The sequence below is a fragment of the Poecilia mexicana genome, unplaced genomic scaffold, assembly GCF_051168715.1.
Source record: "Poecilia mexicana isolate PSO_F unplaced genomic scaffold, ASM5116871v1 scaffold_12, whole genome shotgun sequence".
Classification (NCBI taxonomy): Eukaryota; Metazoa; Chordata; class Actinopteri; order Cyprinodontiformes; family Poeciliidae; genus Poecilia; species Poecilia mexicana.
Window position 1 is genome coordinate 14,155,759 of NW_028263381.1, and position 23,181 is coordinate 14,178,939.

The 23,181-nt window shown below is 40.4% G+C and overlaps 1 protein-coding gene across 1 annotated transcript; it reads right to left on the reverse strand.

Moving 5' to 3' along the window:
- Positions 1-76: 76 nt before the first annotated feature.
- rnf34b (ring finger protein 34b) lies at positions 77-22,943 on the reverse strand. The gene is made up of 7 exons (XM_014997970.2): positions 21,852-22,943; positions 11,714-11,932; positions 9,610-10,092; positions 6,481-6,543; positions 6,167-6,368; positions 6,046-6,069; positions 77-2,432 (listed from the first exon to the last, which is right to left on the reverse strand). Exons 1-7 carry the CDS (start codon positions 21,855-21,857, stop codon positions 2,248-2,250), a joined length of 1,182 nt encoding a protein of 393 aa, XP_014853456.2. The 5' UTR covers positions 21,858-22,943; the 3' UTR covers positions 77-2,247.
- Positions 22,944-23,181: the final 238 nt, after the last annotated feature.

Genomic DNA, 23,181 nt, shown 5'->3' on the forward strand with positions numbered 1-23,181 from the left:
TCTATTTATTAAGATTATGACATAAACATTTGTTTGAGATAAATGAAAACAGGCATAAATAATCATCAACTCAAACTTGTGCACCAATTTATTTATTTTTTTTAATATTGACGTTTGATTTAATGCTGATAATTAAATGAACTCTACAGAGAAATGAATAGCAGACTTTAAACCTTGTGGTTTGTAATACTGCATTTTATTGAATCTAATAAATCCTTTTTTTTATCTCCTGTTAACCAAAATAAAAAGGTTCAACATTCAGAATATAAATATCTGTGAATATGAGTGCTCTCCCAGTCTGATATCACCGTAGCTGCCCGTGAATGACATCTTCGACAAACAGCAGCTTCAACAACAGGACCTACAGAGTTACAGTGGAAATGGTGTTCAACAGATTCAGTTGTTTGGTGACAGAAATGCGCCAAACAAAGAGAGAGAGAGAGACTGTGACGCAGTGAGAATACATTCTGGAAAATTCTCAACCCTCTCTCCTCAGTGGAGTTTTTCTTTTCTTTTTTTTTTAAAATCATATTTCTTACAAGAAAACATCCGTAACTTATTGATGAACAACAGAAGCTAACGACGAGATCTATTCAGTTTGCTGCAAAGTACTTCGAAACAGATTTAACTGCCTCTTTTCACATGAAAGTGTTTCATTTGCATAACAGGTTAAAGTAAAAACAGCTACCTCTGTGTCGTAAAACGTAGGACCACGAGACAAAAGAAAAAAAATCATGTTGATGATCTAACGGTGATAAATGAGGAAATAGCACCTGATTAGCTAGGATGGAACCATAAAGAAGCACGGTTAGCGGAAGAAGACGGTGAAGGTTTTAAGATGATTTGCAAAAGTTTTCATGCCCTAGAACTTTTTCACATTTTATTACGTTGCAACCACAAACAGATTTTTTTTGTGACGGACCAACACAAAGTAGTAGCAACTAAAATATTTGCCCATTCTTTTTTTTTTTTCACATTAATTTTCAAGTCTTTAAGTCTTTGATCTGAACTGTTTTGAACGTTCAGGTCCAAACAGAAGGTTTTGATCTGAAGGTTCAGGGTTGTTGTTGATTTCTTTGCAGCTTCTAGTAGCTTTTATCCCAGTATTTCCTCTATTTAGCTCCGTCCATCTTCCCTTACCCTGCCGACTTTAAGCCTCCTCCCAAAAATGTCTTATTTTTGGTCTCATTTGACCAGGAATATTCTTCCTTAAAATCTGATTTTTGTTTTACTGCAGGCTCTTCAGGAAATGGACAAGACAATTGAAATCATTTTCTTTCCACTTTTCCACTGACGTGCTTACTTCGATGTTGGCCAATCACACAAAATCCCATCGAAATACAATGAGTTTTGTGGTTATTGTTGAGGGTTGGGGTGCCTAGAAAAAAGGTTCGAGGATATGAATATTTTTGCAAGGCACTGTAGATGACAGCATGATCAAAAACCAGAAGGTAAGTCTCTCCTGTATTTCCCAAAGGAACCACCATAAACTACGCAGAGCTCTCAAATTGTTGCAAGCTTGCTAATGGAAATATTTTCTGAGACGTGGTCCAGGTAAAGTTGGGTTTGACTTCAGATTTATTCATTTTTTTGTCGGAATGAATTACCAGGAAAACGTGTCCACACTTTGCTGATCTGAAAATAAATAAATAAATAAAAGTAAACTATTAAAACCAAGCTTGCTGGTTATGAGATGCACACTGTGAGATCTCAACCCAAACATCCTGTGAAGGCATGTCGTTTGGCACCCTACACGCGCCCTTGTGTGTGATGGATGCGGTGGCGGATGTTTCTTTTCCTAACAACACGCACGCACAAAGTCTTTTTCTCTGATATTGCACATCCTAATGAACACTGAGGGAGATCACACAGTGCCATGTGGCATGACAGTGTAAACCTTATCGACTCTAAAACCCTGGGATCTGAAATCTATCGCCACAGACCCTCTCAAAGCGTCCACAGAACCACCTCCTCTTGCCTCCCACAAGTAAGGATTTAAAGCAGAGAGTCGTGACGGTGTCTGCTGTGCAGAGCGGGAGACCTGGCGCGGCCGGAGGACGGGTGGGACCAGTCAGTAAGTTGGGACGAAGTCGGGGGGGAAATGTAGGCCAGAGGCAACAGTCTAGTCTGGAAAAAACAAAAATCCTTTCACAATTGTTGCAGCATCGGGTTCCTCCTCCGTGCTAAATCCAGGGCCACGTGCGCTCCGACGCAACGGAAAACAAAAAAAAAAAACCCATTTCAGTTTTAGGACTTGAAGACATGCACGGCCCGCACCACGTACTGCCTGCAGATGGGGCACTCGCTCATCCTCTTTCCGCATTTGGTGCAGGTCACCATGTGGCCGCACTCAAGCAGCACGCAGTCGATGATGGCGTCCATGCAGATGCGACAAAGGTTTTCGTCCGCCGCCAGCTGAGCTCGGACACCATCTGTGGAGGGAGACGGGAAGCGTCACACGCGTTGAGCTGCACATAGATCAGAGATCAGCTGATTTATTCACGGCCTCTTCTCATCCTCTGTAACTCTCAAATGTTTTCCCTGGAGGTGTGATAGGTTATGTTGCTGCATCATTTTGTTGTTTTTTTTTTCTGACCTGCATCAATAACAATTGTATATATCTATGTGTAGTTAAAGCTATAGTTTTCCAGGATTTTTCCTGTGTACTCTGGTGACCAAGCAACTACATTTTGTTGCCAAGTTTTGAGCAATGAGAATATAGTAAGTCTAAATCTAATTTTTTCCTCTTATCTTTTGAAGAGAAACCCTAAAACAGACTTTTGTAACAGAACTTCTTAATCTTGTTAGTGGATGTAGATTTTTTGTGTTTTGATTTGTAGGTTTATTCGTCTTCTGTGAAGACAATTTTGATTCAGATTGTCTTTTTGTGATTTTTTTTGTTATTTCAAGTTAATACTTTGTTGATTTCCTGACAGCAGATCAGATTATAAATATAAAACTGGTATCATCAGTGGTCTTCCTCTGCAGCATCAAAACGGATTTAATTTAAACTACAACAAATGATTTTACATTCTGTAATTGCAATTTAAATGCTTTAAAACTGTGAAAAAATGTCAACCTGTCGGATGGATGGATGGATGGCACATTGTTAAGATCATGAAGCACAAGATTCGTTTTTCCTGAAGAAAATTAACTTGAGCTTAACGTGTTGCAAGCCGCGTTATCAACAAGTCGCATCAAAACAGACAGCGAACATCAGTGACGTATGAAAACATCATCAGCATCAGCAAGCAGCGAATTTAATGCAAAAAGTAGAATGATGTGTCAGATAACTCCTGACGAAACAAAACATCTGTCAAGGAAACAGATGAGACTGACGGCATCTGTTCGTTATTATTCACCTGTAAATTTAGTTTTTTTTTTTTTTTTTTTAATTTAGAGCCAGTGTTCATTACAAGTTTAATCTTCAGCATGACTTTGAATTGATAGAAAACCAATGAATCAATGCAGTCTCATGGTGCAACAGAATGTGGATCAGTGCGTATTGCAGTCGAAAGGTTGTGGGCTTGATTCCACATACAGTCACACGCCAATATGCAGCCCATCAGTGTTTTGGTGCAAGAATTTGTTAGTGCAATTGGGTGAATGTGACTGTAAAGTGCTTTGAGTGGTCAGAATGACGAGAAAAGCTCTACACAAATTGAGTTTTTTCCACTTTTCTCTTTCCTTTCCTCTCATCACAGTGACCTCAACTCGTCAGCTTCAGTATCTTGATAACTAAGAACTCATGGCACCTACAATTTTATATAGAGAAAACTGCTGGATCCATGTCGTCTTCCGTCATTGTGGTGTTGCAAACATTAAAATTACGATTGCAATTGCATTTTTATCTACTGTGCAGCTTCAGTGCACAAATAATCGATTTGCTTTACAAAAAAGTTAAAAACAGAACATAAATGGGAGAACAAACTTAATCTTTACTTTACGACATGAAACTAAGATAATATTTTTACTTACATTTTAATATGAATCTCATAGGTTGATATAACATCATTACACTTTTTAATTTTTACACTGAGTTTCTCAGTTCTAGAGGAAATAAATCCATACACTACATATTTTTCAACGCTGCAGCCCCATCAACAAATCTATATTTACATTTCAGTTTCTTATTATCTTTTCTGTTTTCCTCTTCCGCCTTTTAGCCAGCACCAATCTGCTCTTTCGTTTCTACACGCCACTCAAATCCTGCAAGTTATTTCTGTAATTATTTGTCGAGCAGCTTCCTCCTGATTTGATTAAACTCCGACAGTTTTCATGCTCCAGTTGGAGGGAGCGTTTCCCTCTTGTTCAATCCCGGCTAAGGAGGAGAAACTACAGGCATCAAATCATGTTAAATCGTGTCAGAGCGCTGACTTATGGGAGTCAAACGCTGAGCGATCGGCCGGCTGGCCTAAATCCGACTCCCGCTGCCGTGACGGGCAAAACGTCGATGCAGCTGCGACCCGCCTGCCTCCCTGCAGCTGGACGCAAAGTGGGCTAATAAGGTCCTGGAGGCCTTCGTGTCGGCCGAGATGCTTGACAATGTAATTACACCTGATGGAGACGTGCTGCTGCTGCTGCAGTAATATGATTGCTCGTCAAGAGTTAAAAGCTCTAATAGGGCGCATTAATGACGGAACGAGAGGCTGTCCTTCAGAATTACAGGAGATGGCGCAGAGTGGGGAAGACACATGAAATGTGGAAACACAGAAGCAGGCAGGAGTCGATGTCCATAACAGGATGGAAAGGATCACATGAGCAAAACAAATGGCTGCAGCATGCCTTTACTGTGTCTGCACAGCGGTTTGTGAAGGAAATGAAAAAAGTTAGCTCGGTTATTATCTTACCTCCAACTCCACTGTTGCAAAGAGGTGGAGGATATGCAACCACTTCACACATAAGAACGGGCAACAATAGTGAAAATCAATTAGTTTCGGGAATAGCGAGTCTGTTTTTTAGTGGAAATCAAAATCAATGTACAGTTGTACGGTAATGTTTTATCTGCTTCGTATTTTACGATGCCTCGCAAAAGTATTCACGTGTTAAATTTTTTTTTTTTTTACATCGGCGTATTCTTTTGGGATTTTATGATTCGTAAACAAAAAGAACTTCATAATTATAAAGTGGAAAAGAAAACACATGGTATCATTTTTCCAAAGACAAAAACTGTAAAGTATGGCATGGATTTGTGTAAATAAAATCAGGTGAAACCATTTGAATTCACTAGTCATCTAATGGACAAACAGCAACTCGAAGCACAATACAAACAGCAGACAGGTCAAGCTATGAAGAAGCTTAAAGCAGGGTTACATTTTAAAACGGCCTCATAGGTTCTGACTGTGTTGCCACTTGCCAGCAAGGAAAACAGTCAAGTGGACCGTGATGACTCTGAAGAAGCAGAGTGAGAAGAGTCATGCACTTCAAATCGAGCCTTTATGGCAGGAAGACAGCCATAAATAGTCCTGTGTCCAGTTTGCTGTAGGGAGGACAGCAAACAGGGCGCTCAGGTCAGATAAGATCAAAATGTAACATTTGACCTACTATTAAAGGCCACGTGTGTCAGCAACAATAACACTGCACACCATCCTGAACACATTATTCCCACTGTGAAACACGGTGGTGACAGCATCATGCTGTGTTCGGATCCACATGAGAATCTGTGACAAGCGTAACGCAAACAGCTGCTCTTCATCCAAACTTGACAAAGAAGAAATGGGAAAGTGTTTTAAAAACAGCTGCAGCCATGACGATAAAACAGGATATTTCAATACGTTTGGACTCACGGAGGATGAAAATAAGCGTAATTTTTTTTGTAAAATCTTTTATCCACGTGTTTTTCTGTTCCATTTCACAATTATGCTCCAATTCGTGTTGTTTTTTAATGTAAAATTGTAATAAAATACAATGAAGAATCTGTGCAAAAAGTGGTAAAATATGCAATAGTTGAAGAGATGTGAATACTTTTGCCAGGCACTTATTCCTGATTTAACCAAAAACAATCAATTATCATAAAAAAATGCAATAATCCAAAAAAATATTTACCTGCGGTTATGCTGACGTTTTCCACTAAAGGATAGAGAACGAAAACAAAAAGAAAAGGATCAATTTAGTCAGGCATTATGGTTAATGATCAACGCAATACAAAGAACTTCAGAGTCCTTACTGGATTTCCTGTTCTGCTCGTTTTCCCTGTAGAGCCGATGAACTCGATCCAGCAGCTCCCACTTCTCGCAGCAGCCGGAATAATTGACAAAGTTTCTGGCGAGGATTTCTTTTAGCTGGCGGACGGAGAGGTTCTCTATGGCCTCCTCGTTGTCGAGATCAGACAGCGAAGCCCTGATCCTCCTCTGCGTCGCCGGGCTGACCTGCAAATCCCCACGGGAGCGCAGCTGTTAATCGCAGATTTTCATTTTATTTTTTCCCCCAACAAAGACGTCTGCGATAAGAATCGGGCAAATATGAACGCAGCCAGCGAACCTCTAAGATGTTTTCAGCAGGCTCCAGGTTCAAAAGGGAAGCCGTCGGGGTCTCCTCGTGCTCCTGCGGGAGTGAAATGTCCGTTAGCTTTCAAACTGACCGCACAGTCATCAGCATAATCAGCATTTTGATGCCTCAAAATGCCCATGAGGGCTGAAGAAAAATACCTCCAGAGGAAATATTTCTTCCTCTGTTGTGATTATGTCTTACGTTCACACTGCCTGAATCTCATCTCACGCCAAATGAGAGGAAGCCCTGAAGCATTAGGCATGAAAAGAGTATTTCATTGGTCGGATAGTTCAATGAAACCGTTTGATTTTGGTGAAAGCTGCCGTTTAGAGACTACACACAAACAGGAAGAGATGTGATTTCTTCCCAAGCCCCAGCCCATTATGAAACAGCTTTCATGTGAACGGGTTTATTCACTTTGCTCTCCAAAAAAAAAAAAGAGTTCTTCAACATTCTCGTAGTGAAGGAGAAAACATCGCAACGCTTCAGTCTAAATTTTTAATAAACAAACTTGCCTCCAGCTGTTTGCAAGAGTCCTTCTGGTTAATTTATGGAAACCTGCTGGACATAACGGTTCCAACGTGGACAGGATTGGTCAAGAACTGACAGAAAATCTGCACTTTTTCTTCGCTTCCTAAATGGCTTTTCAAACATTTGATTGGCTCTTAGTGGCGTTTCACCTTTTTAAAGTCTAACATGGTTTTGCAGTGCGAAATACCTGGCGACTTGTTACTCATTAATAAACAGACTTGCAGTTGCTCCTCATCAGTCAACCGTATTGCAGACTTCCTCTATTTTGTTTGCTGTTTTTGTCTAACTTACGTGTTTTAGATTACACAAATAAAGGTTGACATCTGACAAAAATAACGAGAGTAAAACCAGAATACAGTTTCCAAATGATGATTTAATATGCTAAGGAATAATAGCTATCCAAATACATCTGGGCTTACGTCAAAAAGAAATCATCCCACTTGTTAAATCATGAATAAAAGTCACTGATGAATCCAATTCGTTAGGCAGATTGTGGTCTTGAGAGCCCGAGAATCTGGATGACACAAAACTTTCTGATTTTAAATTCTGACAAAAGAGAAGATGACATTTTTGAACCGGAACCTAAAGAGAACTGCAGAAAGACAAAGTCTTTCTTTGAGACAAAAACATTAAGCATAGAAAACAGAGCCAGAAGTTTTCTATTTCTAATTTGTCGCAGGACGTTGTACTAGTCGCGAATGTACGCAGGGTAATTCAGCTGCAAGCTTCATTCTGATTGCAGAGAATAATTATGACATGATTTCTTTGACGCAATAAAATAAATGTCAAAGTTTGACGACTATTTTATGCAAATTAAGTGTGACTAATAATTAAGTGTTACAAACACAGTAGTGGTCAATTTGGATATTGGAGGGAAAGAAATAACCTTGTGATTGCAGCTGCAGAACGAAAGTGAATCTTGAATGTTTGTAAAGCTTAAAGACTGGGTTAAAAATCATTCCTTTCCGACTGGAAAGATGATAATGTTTTGTTCTGACGATAACATTGTAATTAAACTCAAACTCAGACAATAACATGATGTACAATCAAACACAGCTTAACTTTTCTTGTGTTGAGTAACACAGATAATACACAGATGTCGTCTGGCTGCATTCTTCTACAAAAAGAAGATTTCGCTATTTGACGACCAGAAGGTTAACTACTACTTTAACCTTCTACTTACTGAATTTAAACTGCAACAAAAGCAGCTGATCTGTTTCTGAGCGTTGTGTCAGCCAATCATCCGCTTTTGTCCTCTTTTTATCTCCTTGACAAAAGCGAGCCTGTAACATCTAATGTGACGCAGTTTACTGTTTCCACCTCAGTGCAATAAGACAAAACTGTCTCGTTCTTTCTCTGCCTCAGCACATTCCAGCAGACCTCCGTCGTCCTCTAATGAAGACGTTTTAATAAAGCATCAATCAGCGTGGCGGCGCGCAGACTTCACGCCCGGAGGAGACTCCTCCGAGACGCCGGCAGCAGCTCCACTCAGTCAAACAGCCAAACCTCCTGGATCACATGGTTTCTGTGACTACGAGTTGGTTTTTGCACAGATTATTTAAACAAAAAACAAACAAAAAAAAAAAAACTGAACTAGTAGTAAGCACTTATAAAAGAACGAAAAAGTTGCCGAGCAGAACAGTTTGAATGCTACACAACCAGCGATGGAAGATAAATAAACGCAGAAACACTCGCAAGCGTCATCTGATGGAAGATGCCGTAAAAAAACAAAAAACAAACAAACCAAAAAAAAAAAAACCAAACTAACAAAGTGTAATCAGCATTTGGAAGATGTTTGAGATCTCCACCAGCCATGTCACACAATTCTTCTGCCCAAAAACTTTTGACTTATTAGTCTTTGATTCCAGTTTGAGCTTAAACAACAAATAAAAACATAGTTCGAAAACCACCTTTTGCATTTACTCTTTGTCTAACAATAATAATATCTGTTTGATCATCTGAAACATGTAAATGTGAAAAAAAGCAAAGGAAAGCACGTCTCTATCACAGCGACCATAGTTTTAACCAGCAGGAGGATTGAAGTCGACGTCCCGACTGGCATTTTTGTTTCAGTGAACATAATTAGGTCAAGTATGTTTGTTTCCAGGTCTGAGGATTAAAGCCCCTTTACAACATGCAGACATCCACTGACAGGAGCGACGGGACGCGGTGTTTCTATTCCCCGGCTTCAGCAGCAACGCATGAGGCGAGTTTAACTTCTGTGATTGTTACGTAACGGCATCAGTTCATGTAACAGACCTATAAAAGGCAAACGGTTTAAGCTGCCTCACTGGCCCGACTGAGGGCTCTGCACACTGACGCAACGCAAACACAGCTGCTTCCAGTTGGACCCTGAAAACCCCGGGAAAACGGGAAAAGGAAAAGGATTTTTCGGGCTTGACTCGGGCTCAGTTTTGCACGAGAGGGGCGACTGCTTGTGCGACTTCAAACAGCCACTGTGAAGAGCTTGTAAATAAGTTTGTTTCTCCCTTGAAATTAATTATTGTGGATAGAATGAGGGCAGATGTGCAGGAAGTGCGGCATATGTCGGTGAGGGATGGATGTTTGGGTGGAGCGCGCGGCACCAACCTGGCTGGGGGTCCCTGAACTGTCACTCGGGCTGAGCGCTTCCCCCTGAGAGGCAGACAGGACCGACTGTTCGGAGGCGGAGCGCGTTGCGGAGGGCGGCGACGCCGCACGCGAGTGGGGGAGCGAGTGGAGGCTGTCTGTGTCTTCTCCCCCATCCTCTTCCTCGTCGCCGCACGTGTCGTCGTCCTCGTCCTCCTCGTCCTCCTCGTCCTCCTCCTCCTCCTCCATCACGGGCCTTGGAGTCTCCCGCATCCCCTGGTGGCAGAGCACCAGGTCGACCAGGTCCTCCTTCTCCCTGCAGGTGTCGGTGGGGATGTTGCGCAGCAGCAGGTACTGCCGCAGGTCTTTGACCCGCAGCTGCATGAGGCGCGGCCGCTGGAAGGCCGTGCCGCGCAGCAGGTGGCAGGTCGTGCAGCAGCGCAGGTTTTCCTGCAGCACCGAGCAAAGGGCGCAGAAGCTCTTCTTACAGTCACAGCAGATGTGCTGCGGGGAGACATGAGAAGGACGCACGTCAGATCAGTTATTCTCTTTATTGTGCATGGAGCAGACTTTTTTTTTTTTTTTTTTTTTTTTACAAACAAAACTATTTGTTTTATTCAAGTCTGACAGACAAAAGGAGCCGCTGAACTGTTTGCACTCGTGTGAGCTGATGCTTTGATAAATAAAACACGAGCTCAAGTGTTCACACACCTCGAACCTTTTCATTTTATAACTTCCAAACAGCATAATTACTGAATGGAGAGAAAATGATTGATGGTTTTCAGATTTTATTTGAAGAAGCGCAGCATTCAGTCGCCCTGAGTCAGTAATTTGTTAAATCACTTTTTTGCTTAACGTCTTTTAGTGTATTTCTCCACCAGCTAAAAGTGGGTTGTGATAATCAGTTAATCGCACGATAAATTAAAAGGAGCTTCATCCTTTCTATCTACTTGATTGTTTATTTTTCTCGTATTTGTCTCTTTTTCCACCAAAGACCGGATGACAAAAAGCTTCAGTCTGGTGTTTTGGTCTCAACCAGCCACTTTTTTTTGTTTTTTTTTTAAAGGAGATTTCAGTATCTATTTTACTTGTCGTTTCCTGCCTCAACCCAGCCATTTTCTTGGCGAGAGCAGAGAAAAGCGAGACAAACCGTTTGTAGCTTCTGGCGATGTTTGACATTTATCATTGATACAGAGCGACAGAGTAGATTGACACTTCAAATGAACAGAAAAGCAGGTCAGCCGTGGCGGTAAACATTCTCTTATCGCTCGGGCACAACCGAGCCCCGGATCCACCCGGAGCACATTTCCAGCGGAACAGACGGCTTTCTTCAATCGGCTGCAGCTTATCCCCCGGTGGGACTTTTTCCACGCCACAAAAAATACCACGCTGACACTCAAACGCTGAGTCGACCCGCCGCCGTCGGAGGGGAGGCAACTGGCTGCGCACGGAGGATGAAAGTGCGATCTGAAGCAGCGAGCGGAGAGGGAAGCTGGGAACGGCGGAGTTTTTATCAACGTCTCCGACTGCCAGACAAATCTATTCAAGCTACAAAACTCCGGGTTGGACAGGAGGACTTGAAATGTCAAGATTACCGCGACTCTGCAGAGTATCACGTATGTCAAACCCGACATTTATATATAAAGATCAGATTAAGGGATAAGTTTGACTGTCGTTCAAGTTTGACTCTAAGTTTGTGCATTTTGTGACACCCAGTTGTGACGATTTTGGAGCAGCCATGTCAGGAAAAGTAGGTAAATCCTAGAAAAGCATGCATGGAAAACAAGAACGGAAAAGTTTCAACTGTTATTGTGTTAGTTCGCACTATTTTGGAAATAAAAATAATCCTGAGATCACAGCATTTGATTAGGCTTAAGACCGAAAAGTTCTATAAAGGTTTGCAAAACTCAGTAATTATGAATGTGTTCCTTGAATGCATCATTAAACTCCATTTAAAAAGCAGCATGCAGTCACAACATAAAAAGAAGACTGAGCATTAATCTTAAAAGAGTCACTTTAGAGCAAAAAAAAGATGAAGGTGAACCCAGACATGGAGCTTCACAGATTTCTGTGGTGAAGAGAAATCACCCCCGCCCCCAAGGGTCTAACCTCTGCCTGCGTTTACCTTGCGTCTGAAGACGGAGAAGGCCAGCCCGCAGGCCTTGCAGAGCTGCCCGGCGCTCCCTGAGCTGGTGGGGGGGTAGGTGGAGTAGCCTGCGCTGGGGGCAAAGCGGAAGGGCCCCGCCCCCGCTCCGAAGCCCGGCTGCGGTGTCCGCACTGTTCCCGTGCCCATCACCTCGTTCAGCAGCCCGCAGCATGACGCCCACATGGACGACGCCCCCGCCTGCCGGGGGCAAACACACATATTGCACGCTCACTTAACGAGGAACGCGCATCCTCACGTTCTGCTTACGCTGCAGTCAGTAGCATGCACCGTTTTTCAAACTAATCATGGTTTTTAACTGCGGAAGACTTGCACAAATTGAAACTCTCCCCATGTATGTTTTGTTGATGCAATTCTGTGTCACACATTCCCTGTCCTCCTTTTCAGGAACTTTGCATGATGCAAGAGCTGGAATTAAAAAGTGAAGTCATGCGTTTTCACTGGAGAGCACAAATTTCTCTGACTTTATCATCAATGTGAGACATTAAAACATCGTTTTTCCATGTGATCCCTGCAAAGCCGGAGTCAAATCAAACATGCCGACTTTCACTATGCAAGAGTATAGAAGACATGTATAAAGGTATTATATTTATCATATCAATTGGGCTGGTATTCACAAATGATTGTACTATATTCACCATGTTGGCTCTGGGACTTTAACAGGTGTTTGAAAATGTGTGGAATGCTCTTGGCTCAGCTCTGTGTTTTCTACTAAAACCCTGCAGTAATTAACAGCTTATTTGCACCTCCCTCAATTTTCTATCCATCGCACACAGAATGCATTTCACCCTTAAGTGACAGAATGTCGTGCAATGAAAAATGGACTCATTGTGACTTGTACTGTGAAAATAGTTGCTGAAAAGTCGCTGATGTTTCACATCCCTGGAACACACTTAGTTTGTGGAGTTACAACCTTCAAGTTACTGGGATGCAGTAGAGCCCCTGATTTTCCAAGAATTCCCATTTTAGGAGACGTTTGTCTTTGGTTTTCCGATATTGGAACAAAATCTGACTTCCGGGTACAAATATAACAGAGACAGAAATGAGTCCAGGTGAATTACACCATCATAAAAGTTTTCTAGCAGCTGGTGGAAATAGAAAATAAATAGAAAATAGAAAATCCACAGGATAAAGACTCATGTTGAGTAGATATATTGCCTCATAAAAGTTATTTGGAAATCAAAACAAAACTCAAAAAAATCAACAAAAAAATAAACTGTATCAAGTTCAGTTCAGTTCAGATTTTGATACAGTTTCATTCAATTACGCAACAATAAATTAATCTGTTTTGCTTCACTTAACTGCATCCAATTCAGCTCAGTTTGGCTCTAATTAGTTCATTTCAGTTCAAATTAATCTACTAAAAACAATTCAGTTCATTTCAGTTCAGTCGAGTTGATTGAACTTTAGCTTGCTTACACTTTGTCCATTTCAGTCCACTTTAATTTGGTAAATCCGGTTCAGTTCACTTTATTTCATTTCAGTTCAGATTAGTCTCACTCAGTTTAACTCAATTTAATTCAATTATGCAACACAAAATTTAGAAACATCCCTTTTATTCAACTAAGTCCAGTCAAAACTACATTAAAATGAAATTGTATGCAATTCAAAACCGTTAGATTCAGTTAATTACAAATGCTTATGAGTGAAAATATTTCTTTTAAAGGAAATTAATCAGTAACTGAACCAGTTAATATCTCAGAAGATCTTTCTAAAGCATTATGTGACTTTCTAGTGTGTGTTGCACATCACTTTTAAGCATCATTAAGCTAGATGAAAGCAAATGCAGGGCCTTGTTGTTCTGCAGACTGGAATACACAGGAGAGAAAAAAACTCCCAACGTTTCGTCGGTTCGCTTCAGCAGTGCCGAGTCACGGCGCGAAGATGGAGCTTTAGGAGCCGCGGCTCCTCGGAGCATACAGATGAGATGCGGGAGGAGAAAGAATACTCCTTCTGTTGTTCCCCCGGCTTCCTGAATCGATAGCTGACACGGGCGTAATGTAAGGCGGCTCTGTGTGGGAAACAATGCGGTCCACCGGGTCCAGCCACGTCCCGTCTTAAGACAGCGCTCTGTCACAAACACCCTGTGATCTGACCTCACCCGTCTGCTCAGGGATTCCTTATGTAATCTTTAGGAACAAGGCTCTATTTGTGGAGTCAGGTGGGGAAGGAGGCAGCACAGCCAGACAAGTCAATGTGTCTCCCTGCAGTCGTGTCTCTTTAAAGTTCAAATCGATAATATTTAACAGCTTCTTGTAAAGTCTGTCCATTTCTGCTTGCCTGCCGCTTGTCCTTCTACTTACTTACTTACTATTAAACCGATTGAAGAAGTCTTAAGTCATTTCAGTTTTTTTCTACTAGGGGATTATTAATAATTGATTTATCTTTTAGCAAACTTAGTTTACACCAACTTGAATTGCAGAATAAAATTTTTTTAAAAACACACATTTTGCAGTCGGAACAACAGAAAAGTCAGAAATATTAGCGAAAATGAGCCACAGTGCCAAGCGTATTTGTTCATACATCTAGTCTTATTTCCCTGCAGTTAAACCACAATGCACAACACTTTGCTTTGCTGGTATGAACTCGACTGGAGGTTTTACTGCCCAACAGTCTCCCTGGTCAGATACATCCTCCCTCGTCCTGAAGGGAAAAGGCAACATTTACTGCATTCTCCAGGACAGGAGGAGAAGCCACTGCAGTCCGGCTATAAAAAAATTAGGCTTATCTGGCTGTTTGCCAGCAGCTCGACTTTCCCTACTGTCACTTCCATTAGCAGGCTCAAAGCCCTGCAGGCGGGGAGTCCCGGACAAACAAGCAACAAGGGCTTCTTTACAGGAGATCTATAAGCTCTTCCAGAAACATGGACGGTGTTTTTGTTCTCTCATCATCTTTGGTCGGATATTCAGCAAGCAGTGGAGATGTTTTACTGAAATTAAACACCGGTAAATACTCGCAAAAGAACAAATATGGCAAAGCAACAAATGCCAACAGAGGACCAGTCTTCAGTGGAAATCTTGGACTTCATAAAATCAGATAAAAATAATTCAGTTCAATCAACCCACTGAGTTCATTCCAGTTCAGTTAGTTTGGTACGAATCAACTAAGCTCAGTTCAGCACAGCTTAGTTTAATGTTGTTTAATGTCTGTATATATTGGCACTAATATCAGTATCGGCTGACATAAGTCATTTTTTAACATACAGTATCAGTCATATAAATGAAACTCGCTGCCATCTTGTTTCTGGAGAAGGAGAGGAGGACGCTGGTCATGTGACGCCGTGGGAAACTGCAGATAAGCAGAGGTGAAGTGTCTGGTCATTTTCTTAAATGTGTTAAAAGGGAAGTGAAATGTTTGTAACGTACAGCTAAGGAAAAACGTAAGAGAACACAACAGTTTCTCTGATTTTACTCCTGAGGTATATGTTTGAGTAAAATGAACTTGTTCTTTTATTCTATGAACTACTGATAACATGTCTCTGAAATTCCAAGCAAAAACATAATATTTATTTGCAGAAAATGAGAAATGGTCAAAATAACAAAAAAGGTGCGGTGCTTTTCTCTTAATAATGCAATGAAAACAAGTTCATATTCATTTAGAAACAACAATGCTAATGTTTTAACTCAGGAAGAGTTCAGAAATCAATATTTGGTGGAAAAACCAGGAGGTTCAGTGCAGTGGTCTCTCCATTTTTCCACCTATGTAGTTAAAACATGAAAATTACAATCACAGCACATACAATCATTTGTCGTAGTTTAAATAAAAAACTCAAATCCAACCACTGATGATACCAGTTTTAAATTTGTAATTAAATCTGTCGTCAGGAAATCAATAAAGCTTTAACTTCAAGTAACAAAAAATCACAAAAAGACAATCTGAATCAAAATTGTCTTCAAAATACAAAATTATATCAATCAGGGCAAAATGAACCTACAAATCAAAACAAAAAAAATCCATCCATCCAATTTAAGATTCAGTTAATTACAATTCAGCTTAATTAAATTCTTCTAAATTGAATTGAATTCATGTCATCTTAATTTAGTTTTAATTTTCGTTAGTTTAAAATTCGGTGAATTCCTTTCAGCTCAGTTTGCTTTCAGATCAGTACAGCTCAGTTCAATTAAGTTGATAACGAGCACCAGCGACATCAATAAAAGCAAAACACTCACATTTATTCAAGTTGCGGTTCAACACCATTGGATTTAATTAATAATAAATGCACGAGTTAAAGGAAACCGGTGAACGTCATCAAACTTCTTGCATCCAACCTGGTTGTGTTTCAGAAACTGACAGAGGCCCAGTCTTAAATAGAAATCCTACAGGGAAAAGACTCGTGTAGATAAAAAGGATGTCTGACCTCATAAAATGAGCCTTTTTTGGTGAACAAAATGTGAAAAAGAAACGCTCTGGCATCCGGAAAGCTAAACCAGAAGTAACTGGGTCAAAGAGGCAGACCAAAGTGTTTAATTAGGACTAAAAATGAGTCAGAAAATGCAAAACAAGGCCTGATTAAGATGGATTTTAATGAATCGCTATATGAATTTTTCGGCACTAACAAGTTCTCCATTCAGCAACTGAATGACCCTAAAAACTTCCTCCTTATGAAACATTTCCACATGTTCCATGTTGAATTAGTGATGTATGACAACGTGGCTTTTGAGGTCAGTCAGCTGCAGGGTGGATTAAAATGTTTGCGTCATCAGAGTTTCTCCGAGCGCAGCCTCTATGTGACATTTCTCTTTGGATTTCAAACATATTTAATGGAAATGAACACTCCTGGCAAAAAGAAACGCTGCGATTGATAGAGGTAACGCTTTTAAAAGATGAAGGAATGTGTGATTTTTTTTTTACCACAAAATGCTTCAAACGAGATGCTGCTTGAAAATGGGAGTTTTCTGTTTAGCTGCTTTTAGCGAATAGAAAAGATCTTTTCAGTCACTTGCCAATTGATTGGTGTTTTACTATACCGGGACAAATATGATGCATTTGGAGCATATTTAAGGAGAGGAGATGAAGCTGAAATGGGACGATGAGCTCCTTGCACTGTTCCTTAAACTGCTTGACCTGAAGTGAACTGTCAATAAAAATGACTCTCAGATGAAAAGTCGAATAAATATTTCAACACCTCTATTCACAGAAGCAGCTTGATTAAATAAACGTCTTTTTTTTTTTTTTTTTTACATTAAGTTTATCTTATTCACTTATCCAGTAGTTTTACATAAACAAAGTGGCTGCCTGTAGAGGACAAACATAATCAGTATTTTTGTATTTTTGGATCAGACAATAATTGTTTCTGATTTATTTGATTTTTACTTTTTTACGTTTGTCATCCCAAGTTAATAAAAATTCAAAAGTATTATAACTGTTTTTATTTAAAGGTATAAAAAACAATGTACTACAACACATTATGCTGTGACCTGAAGTGCTAAAAAGTTACAGAAAGTGCAAAACAACCAAATTGTGACATGAAACCAAAGTAAGTATATATAAAGTAATAACATCTACAATGTTTTGCAAAGGTATTCACATAAATTTCACATTACAACCTCAAACTCCACTGTGTTTTATTTTACAAATAAAAATGTGTCTAACTCAAATCCAGAGCCACAAATCACCTTCATAAGTCATCTACTTTGCAGACAGGCACCATTTGTGTATAATATAATATAAAAAACATAAATCACCATCCTGTGCAGATGCTATTCTTTAGCTGGAACAGAAGCGCTGTTTAGAGCTGATGAAGCTAAATATGAGAGCATTACTGGAAGAAAATCTGATGGAGGCTCCAAAAGATTCAGGACTGGGATGGAGGTTCATTTTTCAGGAGGAAAAAGTGACATTCAAAATGGTCCAGTCAAAGTCCAAATCTAAATTCATAACATAATCTGTGGAAAGATTTGAAAACTGCTGTCCACACACCTGCACCCATTCTGAAAGAATGTGAGCAGTTTTCTCCAATGTATTGACAAATGCACACCACACTTTTCAGATTCTTGCTAGTACATAATCAGTTCTGGTCTGCACATTAAATACATTGAAGATTTAACTTGTAATATGACAAAATTAGGAGAAATTCAAAGGTTATGGGTCACTTTTACTCAGATTAACTTAAATAAAATCCCAGACATGCTAGTAGCTTTGCTGGTTCGAGTAAACCGTATCCAAAATCTCCTGCTCTGCCCCAGTTTAATATATTTTAAGGTAAGCTGATACTGACAGTAATAAGAACCCAGATAATAGCTCTAAATCAGTCACTGGAGAGACTTCCAACACTAAATGCCGTCCTGCTGTGGACAAACCGCTACATAATTCTGCATTAAAAAGTTTATATTGGCTGGATTCTAGAGAAAAATAGCAGCAGATGGAGGTATTGTGCGGAATGTTGATGTTACTGTTCCAGGAGAGCAAAGTTAACCTGTAGAGAAGGCAGCGCTCTCTTCTTCATCTCACGTTGCCGTCTTGTCACTCAGGCCCGGTCCGTGCATCTGTCCAGCCATCAGTTCCCACATCTAAGTACCAAACAGATGGTGCTATCAGGGTAAACTCTGCGTCTTCCATCCTCCGCCGTCTCGTCGCCGCTTTTCATTTCCTCTTCCTCTTTTTCGCCCTTTTGCATCAGCTCCAAATGCCATTCACTCCCCGAGAAGGTAGATTCAGTCAGGGATATTACTGTCGCTGAAAATGAAGGAGGATATTGTGTTTGTTTTCATTTTTTTACAGACTTTGAAATGTTTTGTTGGGCATGTTGATTGTATCCTTCAGTCCTTCTGTCTGGTGTCCTCCCTTCATGTGTCTCTCGATTTCTTTCTTCTGCCCTTCCTTCCTCTTTTTGATCCGTCTTCCTTCTTGTATCCTTCATTGTAAACTTTCAGCTTTGAGTCCTACGTTATGTCCTTCCATCCTTGTGTTTCTCCTTCATTCCTTCTTTGTGATCTTCACTGTTCTTTTATTTTCTCCTTCTTACTATCCTTCATTTTATGCCATTCTATCCAAGTATGGAAAAGTATGCAACTTTTCCATGAGAAATGAGTTCGGACCTTGCATCTGGCTTCAGGAAATCATTTGGAGATGTAAAAAAAACAAAAAAAAAACAAATGAAGCTATCACCAGAAATGTGTGCCTCCTGGATGTCCTTAATAGCTTTGGACTTTTTCTTCTTCCACTTTAGATGAAAAGCCTGAGGTTAGTTTTGCCTAATTTGCAACGAAATGCGATCTCCAAAACAAAACCGCAGCAGATTTTTGTTTTTTACTTATGCAATTACTGGTAGCTTTAAAAAAAAATATAAAGAAAATCAACCATGCATGCAGAAGCAGTGTGGATCCAGTCGAGTTTTTATGTCGTGACTACAGCGGCCTCCATGCAGCAGTATATTTCCCAGCTTGAGAGCAACGCTTGCACACAGCAGCGCCGTCCCACATCCACAGGGGCAGAAAAGCTGCTTTTTAATTTAAACCCGATTAGTCAATAAAACAACGCGTCCATTTAGCTTCCCTGGGACAGCGTGAGTGAGGATGTGCCTCTGGGAAAATTTACTTCACGGAGTTAAGCCGTCTGTTTCTCTTATCAGCCTCAATTTTGTGATTAACAACTGTGGAAAATGTGACAATCTCAACCCAGATAAAAAAAACGACAACAAAAAAAACCCCCCCGCTCTATTTTCAGTGACAATTAAAGACGTGTCGACGCTGTTTTTTTGCCTCAGAACCAAACCACGTCCTCTGCGACTCTTTCCAGAATAAATAAGTGCCACAGATTCTCTGAGGCTCCATTCAATGTCTTTGTTTTAATTTTCCAGCACTGGCTGAACTCAGCGAGCTCTTAACGTGCAAGAGTGTATTTCAGGTTTAAAGTGAAGTTGTTGGTTTCTGGTTGGCAGAAACCAGCAACGTTTTGGATGATTTAAATATTTGTTTTAGCAATAATTTATTCTATTCAGTTGCTTGAAATTTTTTTTGTACAATGTGACATATTCAAGATAACTCACATTACAATTTATATCGTTAAAAACATGTCATATTAAGAATATGATGAACACTATTTTCAAATCAACACTATAAGCAACGCAAATGGTGAACTTTTAGAACAGTACTTAAAATATTATTAGTAGTAATAGGAGTTGCTTAGTTTAATTTACCTACTTCATAATTATACATAACTCTGTGTAGGTTTAGAAGCCAAACAAAAACACATTTGCTTCCAATATAATGTAAAAATATGTTAAATCTAAACTTTACATCTTGCAGTCCTTCTCCTTACAGATTTCTCCCCGAATCCAGAAACACACAAAGCTAAAAAGCACACAGTTGTTAACAATTTACTTAAATATGATTACATTTCATATAATATACAAAAATTATACATGCCTTGAATATTTTTTTAATTCTCCTTCTGTCATTTAAGCAAGTATTAGCTATAAGTATGTATATTGAATTAGTAATTGATTATTCCATCCTTTGGGTGTAAATATGTGACGATGATTTCCACCCACTTTTTTGATGCCAAATATTAGTTTTTAGAAATTAAATCTATAAGTTTCATTGGCTCTTCAGCTTTTAATGCTGTTTGACTTTATATTCATTGATATCGCGCTGATAACTGTATTTTATATTGTGGCTCTTAATAAATGTTCACCAGTAAGTGTACTAGTGGCTCAAATTAATTGTGGATTTTATTCTACATCAACTACTATTAAAATTACTATTATTATCACTGGTTGTGATCAGACTTTTAAAATCTATGCATATTTAACTTCACACTCATCAACCTCGTCTTTTTTCTTGTTTTTATTTTGTGTAAAGTACATCGTTTTACCCTGGTTGTGTATGAAAAGTAAACTAAAGATGAGTGATTAGATATTTTCCTACACTTTACCCTAGCTGCACTCATAATAATAACAACAATAAATAAGCTAAAATGTGTAAGTGTGACAGCCAAGGCAGACATTTACTACTTGGATGTTACTACAGTAAACGACTATGTTGTTTTTTAAGCTGCTTTCCCCAGGGTGCCAATAAAAGTGTTTCTTTATGTCGTTTCATCTGTGCTTTTCTTTCGGACTCATTTAAAGACCGTTTGTTATGTCTGGATTTAAATGGCGCAGAAATCCATGTTATTTCTGATGCAGAAACAGGATTAGCGCAGCGAACTGTTTCTCACTTGAAGCAGCAACGTGTCATCCAGCTAGTGGCACTGGATGCACAGTGCTGATTGTTTCATTGTTTTTACTCCACTGTTTGCTTTAAATGTGACTGAAGGCTACATCTTCCTCGGCAGGTGGATTCCAGCAGCTGCAGCAGCGGTTTCCACACTTAATAGCAGATGATAAGCAGTTTTTCACACTGTGTTCTCACACTGATGCCTGATTGTGCATGACAGTTCACCTTTCTCCAGAAAAGCCACCACTACCACCACCACCAGCAGCAGCAGCAGGGATCCTATGACATCATCGCCATCCTCTTCTTCATCAGTTATCAGCCCGGATCGAGCTGCCAGGCCGCTTCATCACCCTTTATATCCAGTGCTGCTGCAAGCACACCGTGCAGACTGCACACACAACAAGAGGGAAGGGGGGGTGAGCTGCTCCGGACCTGATGAGGAGATCCTCTCCTGTCCAGCCCGAGACAAGCAGCCGCTCCGCCGCCTGACCGCAGCCCCTCTATCCGGTTAGAGCGGATTAAAGCCTGACGGTGAATGGACGTCTATGCCAGAGCTTTAGTCCACTAAACTATCACGCTGGGGTCAAAGCTGGCCCATTAGAAGGCTACACAGTGTACCCAATGTTTATCAGCGTGGCTGGGAACGCACAGGAAGCGTTTATAAAAGCTCAATAGGGAGACAAATACAATCTGACAGCGCGTATTTAGATGTTAAACTCAAGTCAGACTGCAAATCCAGAATTTTCAGTCTGCTTGTTTTATGTTTTCAGAGATTGTAAATTAAAATTTATTTACATTAAAGGTTCAGGGATTCCCCCCACCCCCCCTTGCTTGTCCCTGCAGAATCGTGCACAGTTTACAAAAAGAAACATACCATCTTTAACGCAAAAAAAAAAAAAAAAAAATGCCACAGATATGTTTAATAAAATAGATGCACATACCTTCATTTCTCTCCCCCCGTTAGAGGAATCTGACGAGTAATGTCACAGCGACGACCATTGCCAGCGCATAGGGAATCAAACCATTACGTCTTCCCTCTCTCCAGCTGCCAGTGTGACTGGAGTAGGCATAACGTAACTGTAAGGAGAGCTGCAGCCAATTGGAGACGTGGATCAGCTGCTGGTATCTTTAGCAGCCAATCCATTTCTGCGTCTTGGCCAAAGTGGGCGTTCTGGCCTGTGCGTAATGACGCATCGTACAGCGCTGCTTTATCATGAAGAACAAATGTTCTTTCTCGAGCATTAGAGAATTTCATTTTTACTTTTTTTAAAAATAATGCCGCAGAAAATCGAAATGCGTTTATTAATGAGCTTTGCAAAACGTGTCTGGATTTATTTGGATGGAAAACTCGTGTTTTCCGCAGCGAGTTGCAATTTATTGTTGCAGCGGAAATAAACGCAAGCTTATTTAGCGCCACCTTTAGCCTCTGCGTACGTGTCTGTGTCTGGCTGCTCGCAAAAGCAAGCGGCAGTAATGAGATTAGAGGGGTTTCCAGCGTAACTTTGCAAGTGACCGCTAAGAACCCGCAGGGGGCAGCAGATAGCAGAGCCGCAGATTCATCATTATTCAGACACGAGCCCAGCTGCAGGCCGCAGGGATGTTCTTGATGTCCTCGCTGCGTGAGACACGGGAGTCACGCAGAGATGGAAAGTTTATTTAACAGTTTGTTCGCTCTTTCAGTTTCGGGTGCCTGGGAGTGGTGATGCAAGGTGCCAACCACCTCTGCCGCATCTGCCACTGACCTGATGTTCTTGCACAGAGGCACATTAAGATATCCACTCAGGCCTTCAGGGCAGCAGTGACACAGTTTTCTCCCCACAGTGGAGCTGTCTCTGCAGCATGCGATCTGTAGTTCTTGTGTGCAAACTTCCCCATGCTCGTTGTGATGATGCAGAAAATGTTCCATCCTCTCTGCTTCCCTCCAAACAGCCAGTTTTCAACATGTTGTAGATAGCATCAGTTGGTTGCTATGGAGACGTTGTAACCCAAAGCGCTCTCTGGATAATTTCACTTAAAACAGTGAGCTTTGGAGATTCCCCCCACCCCCCTTCACCTTTTACCTTTTCCTCATTGAGTCTGACAGCCATTTGCTAAAATAATTGTATCATGAATTTCCAACAAGATGTATGAATAATAATAATAAAAAAATACTTGTTACATTTATTTTGATAGGAATTGTTGGTGGCACAAATAACTGTGCCATTTTACTATAAAATATATGTGCACTGTATCTTTCAGCATTGAATAAAAATACTCAGATTAAAAATTAGA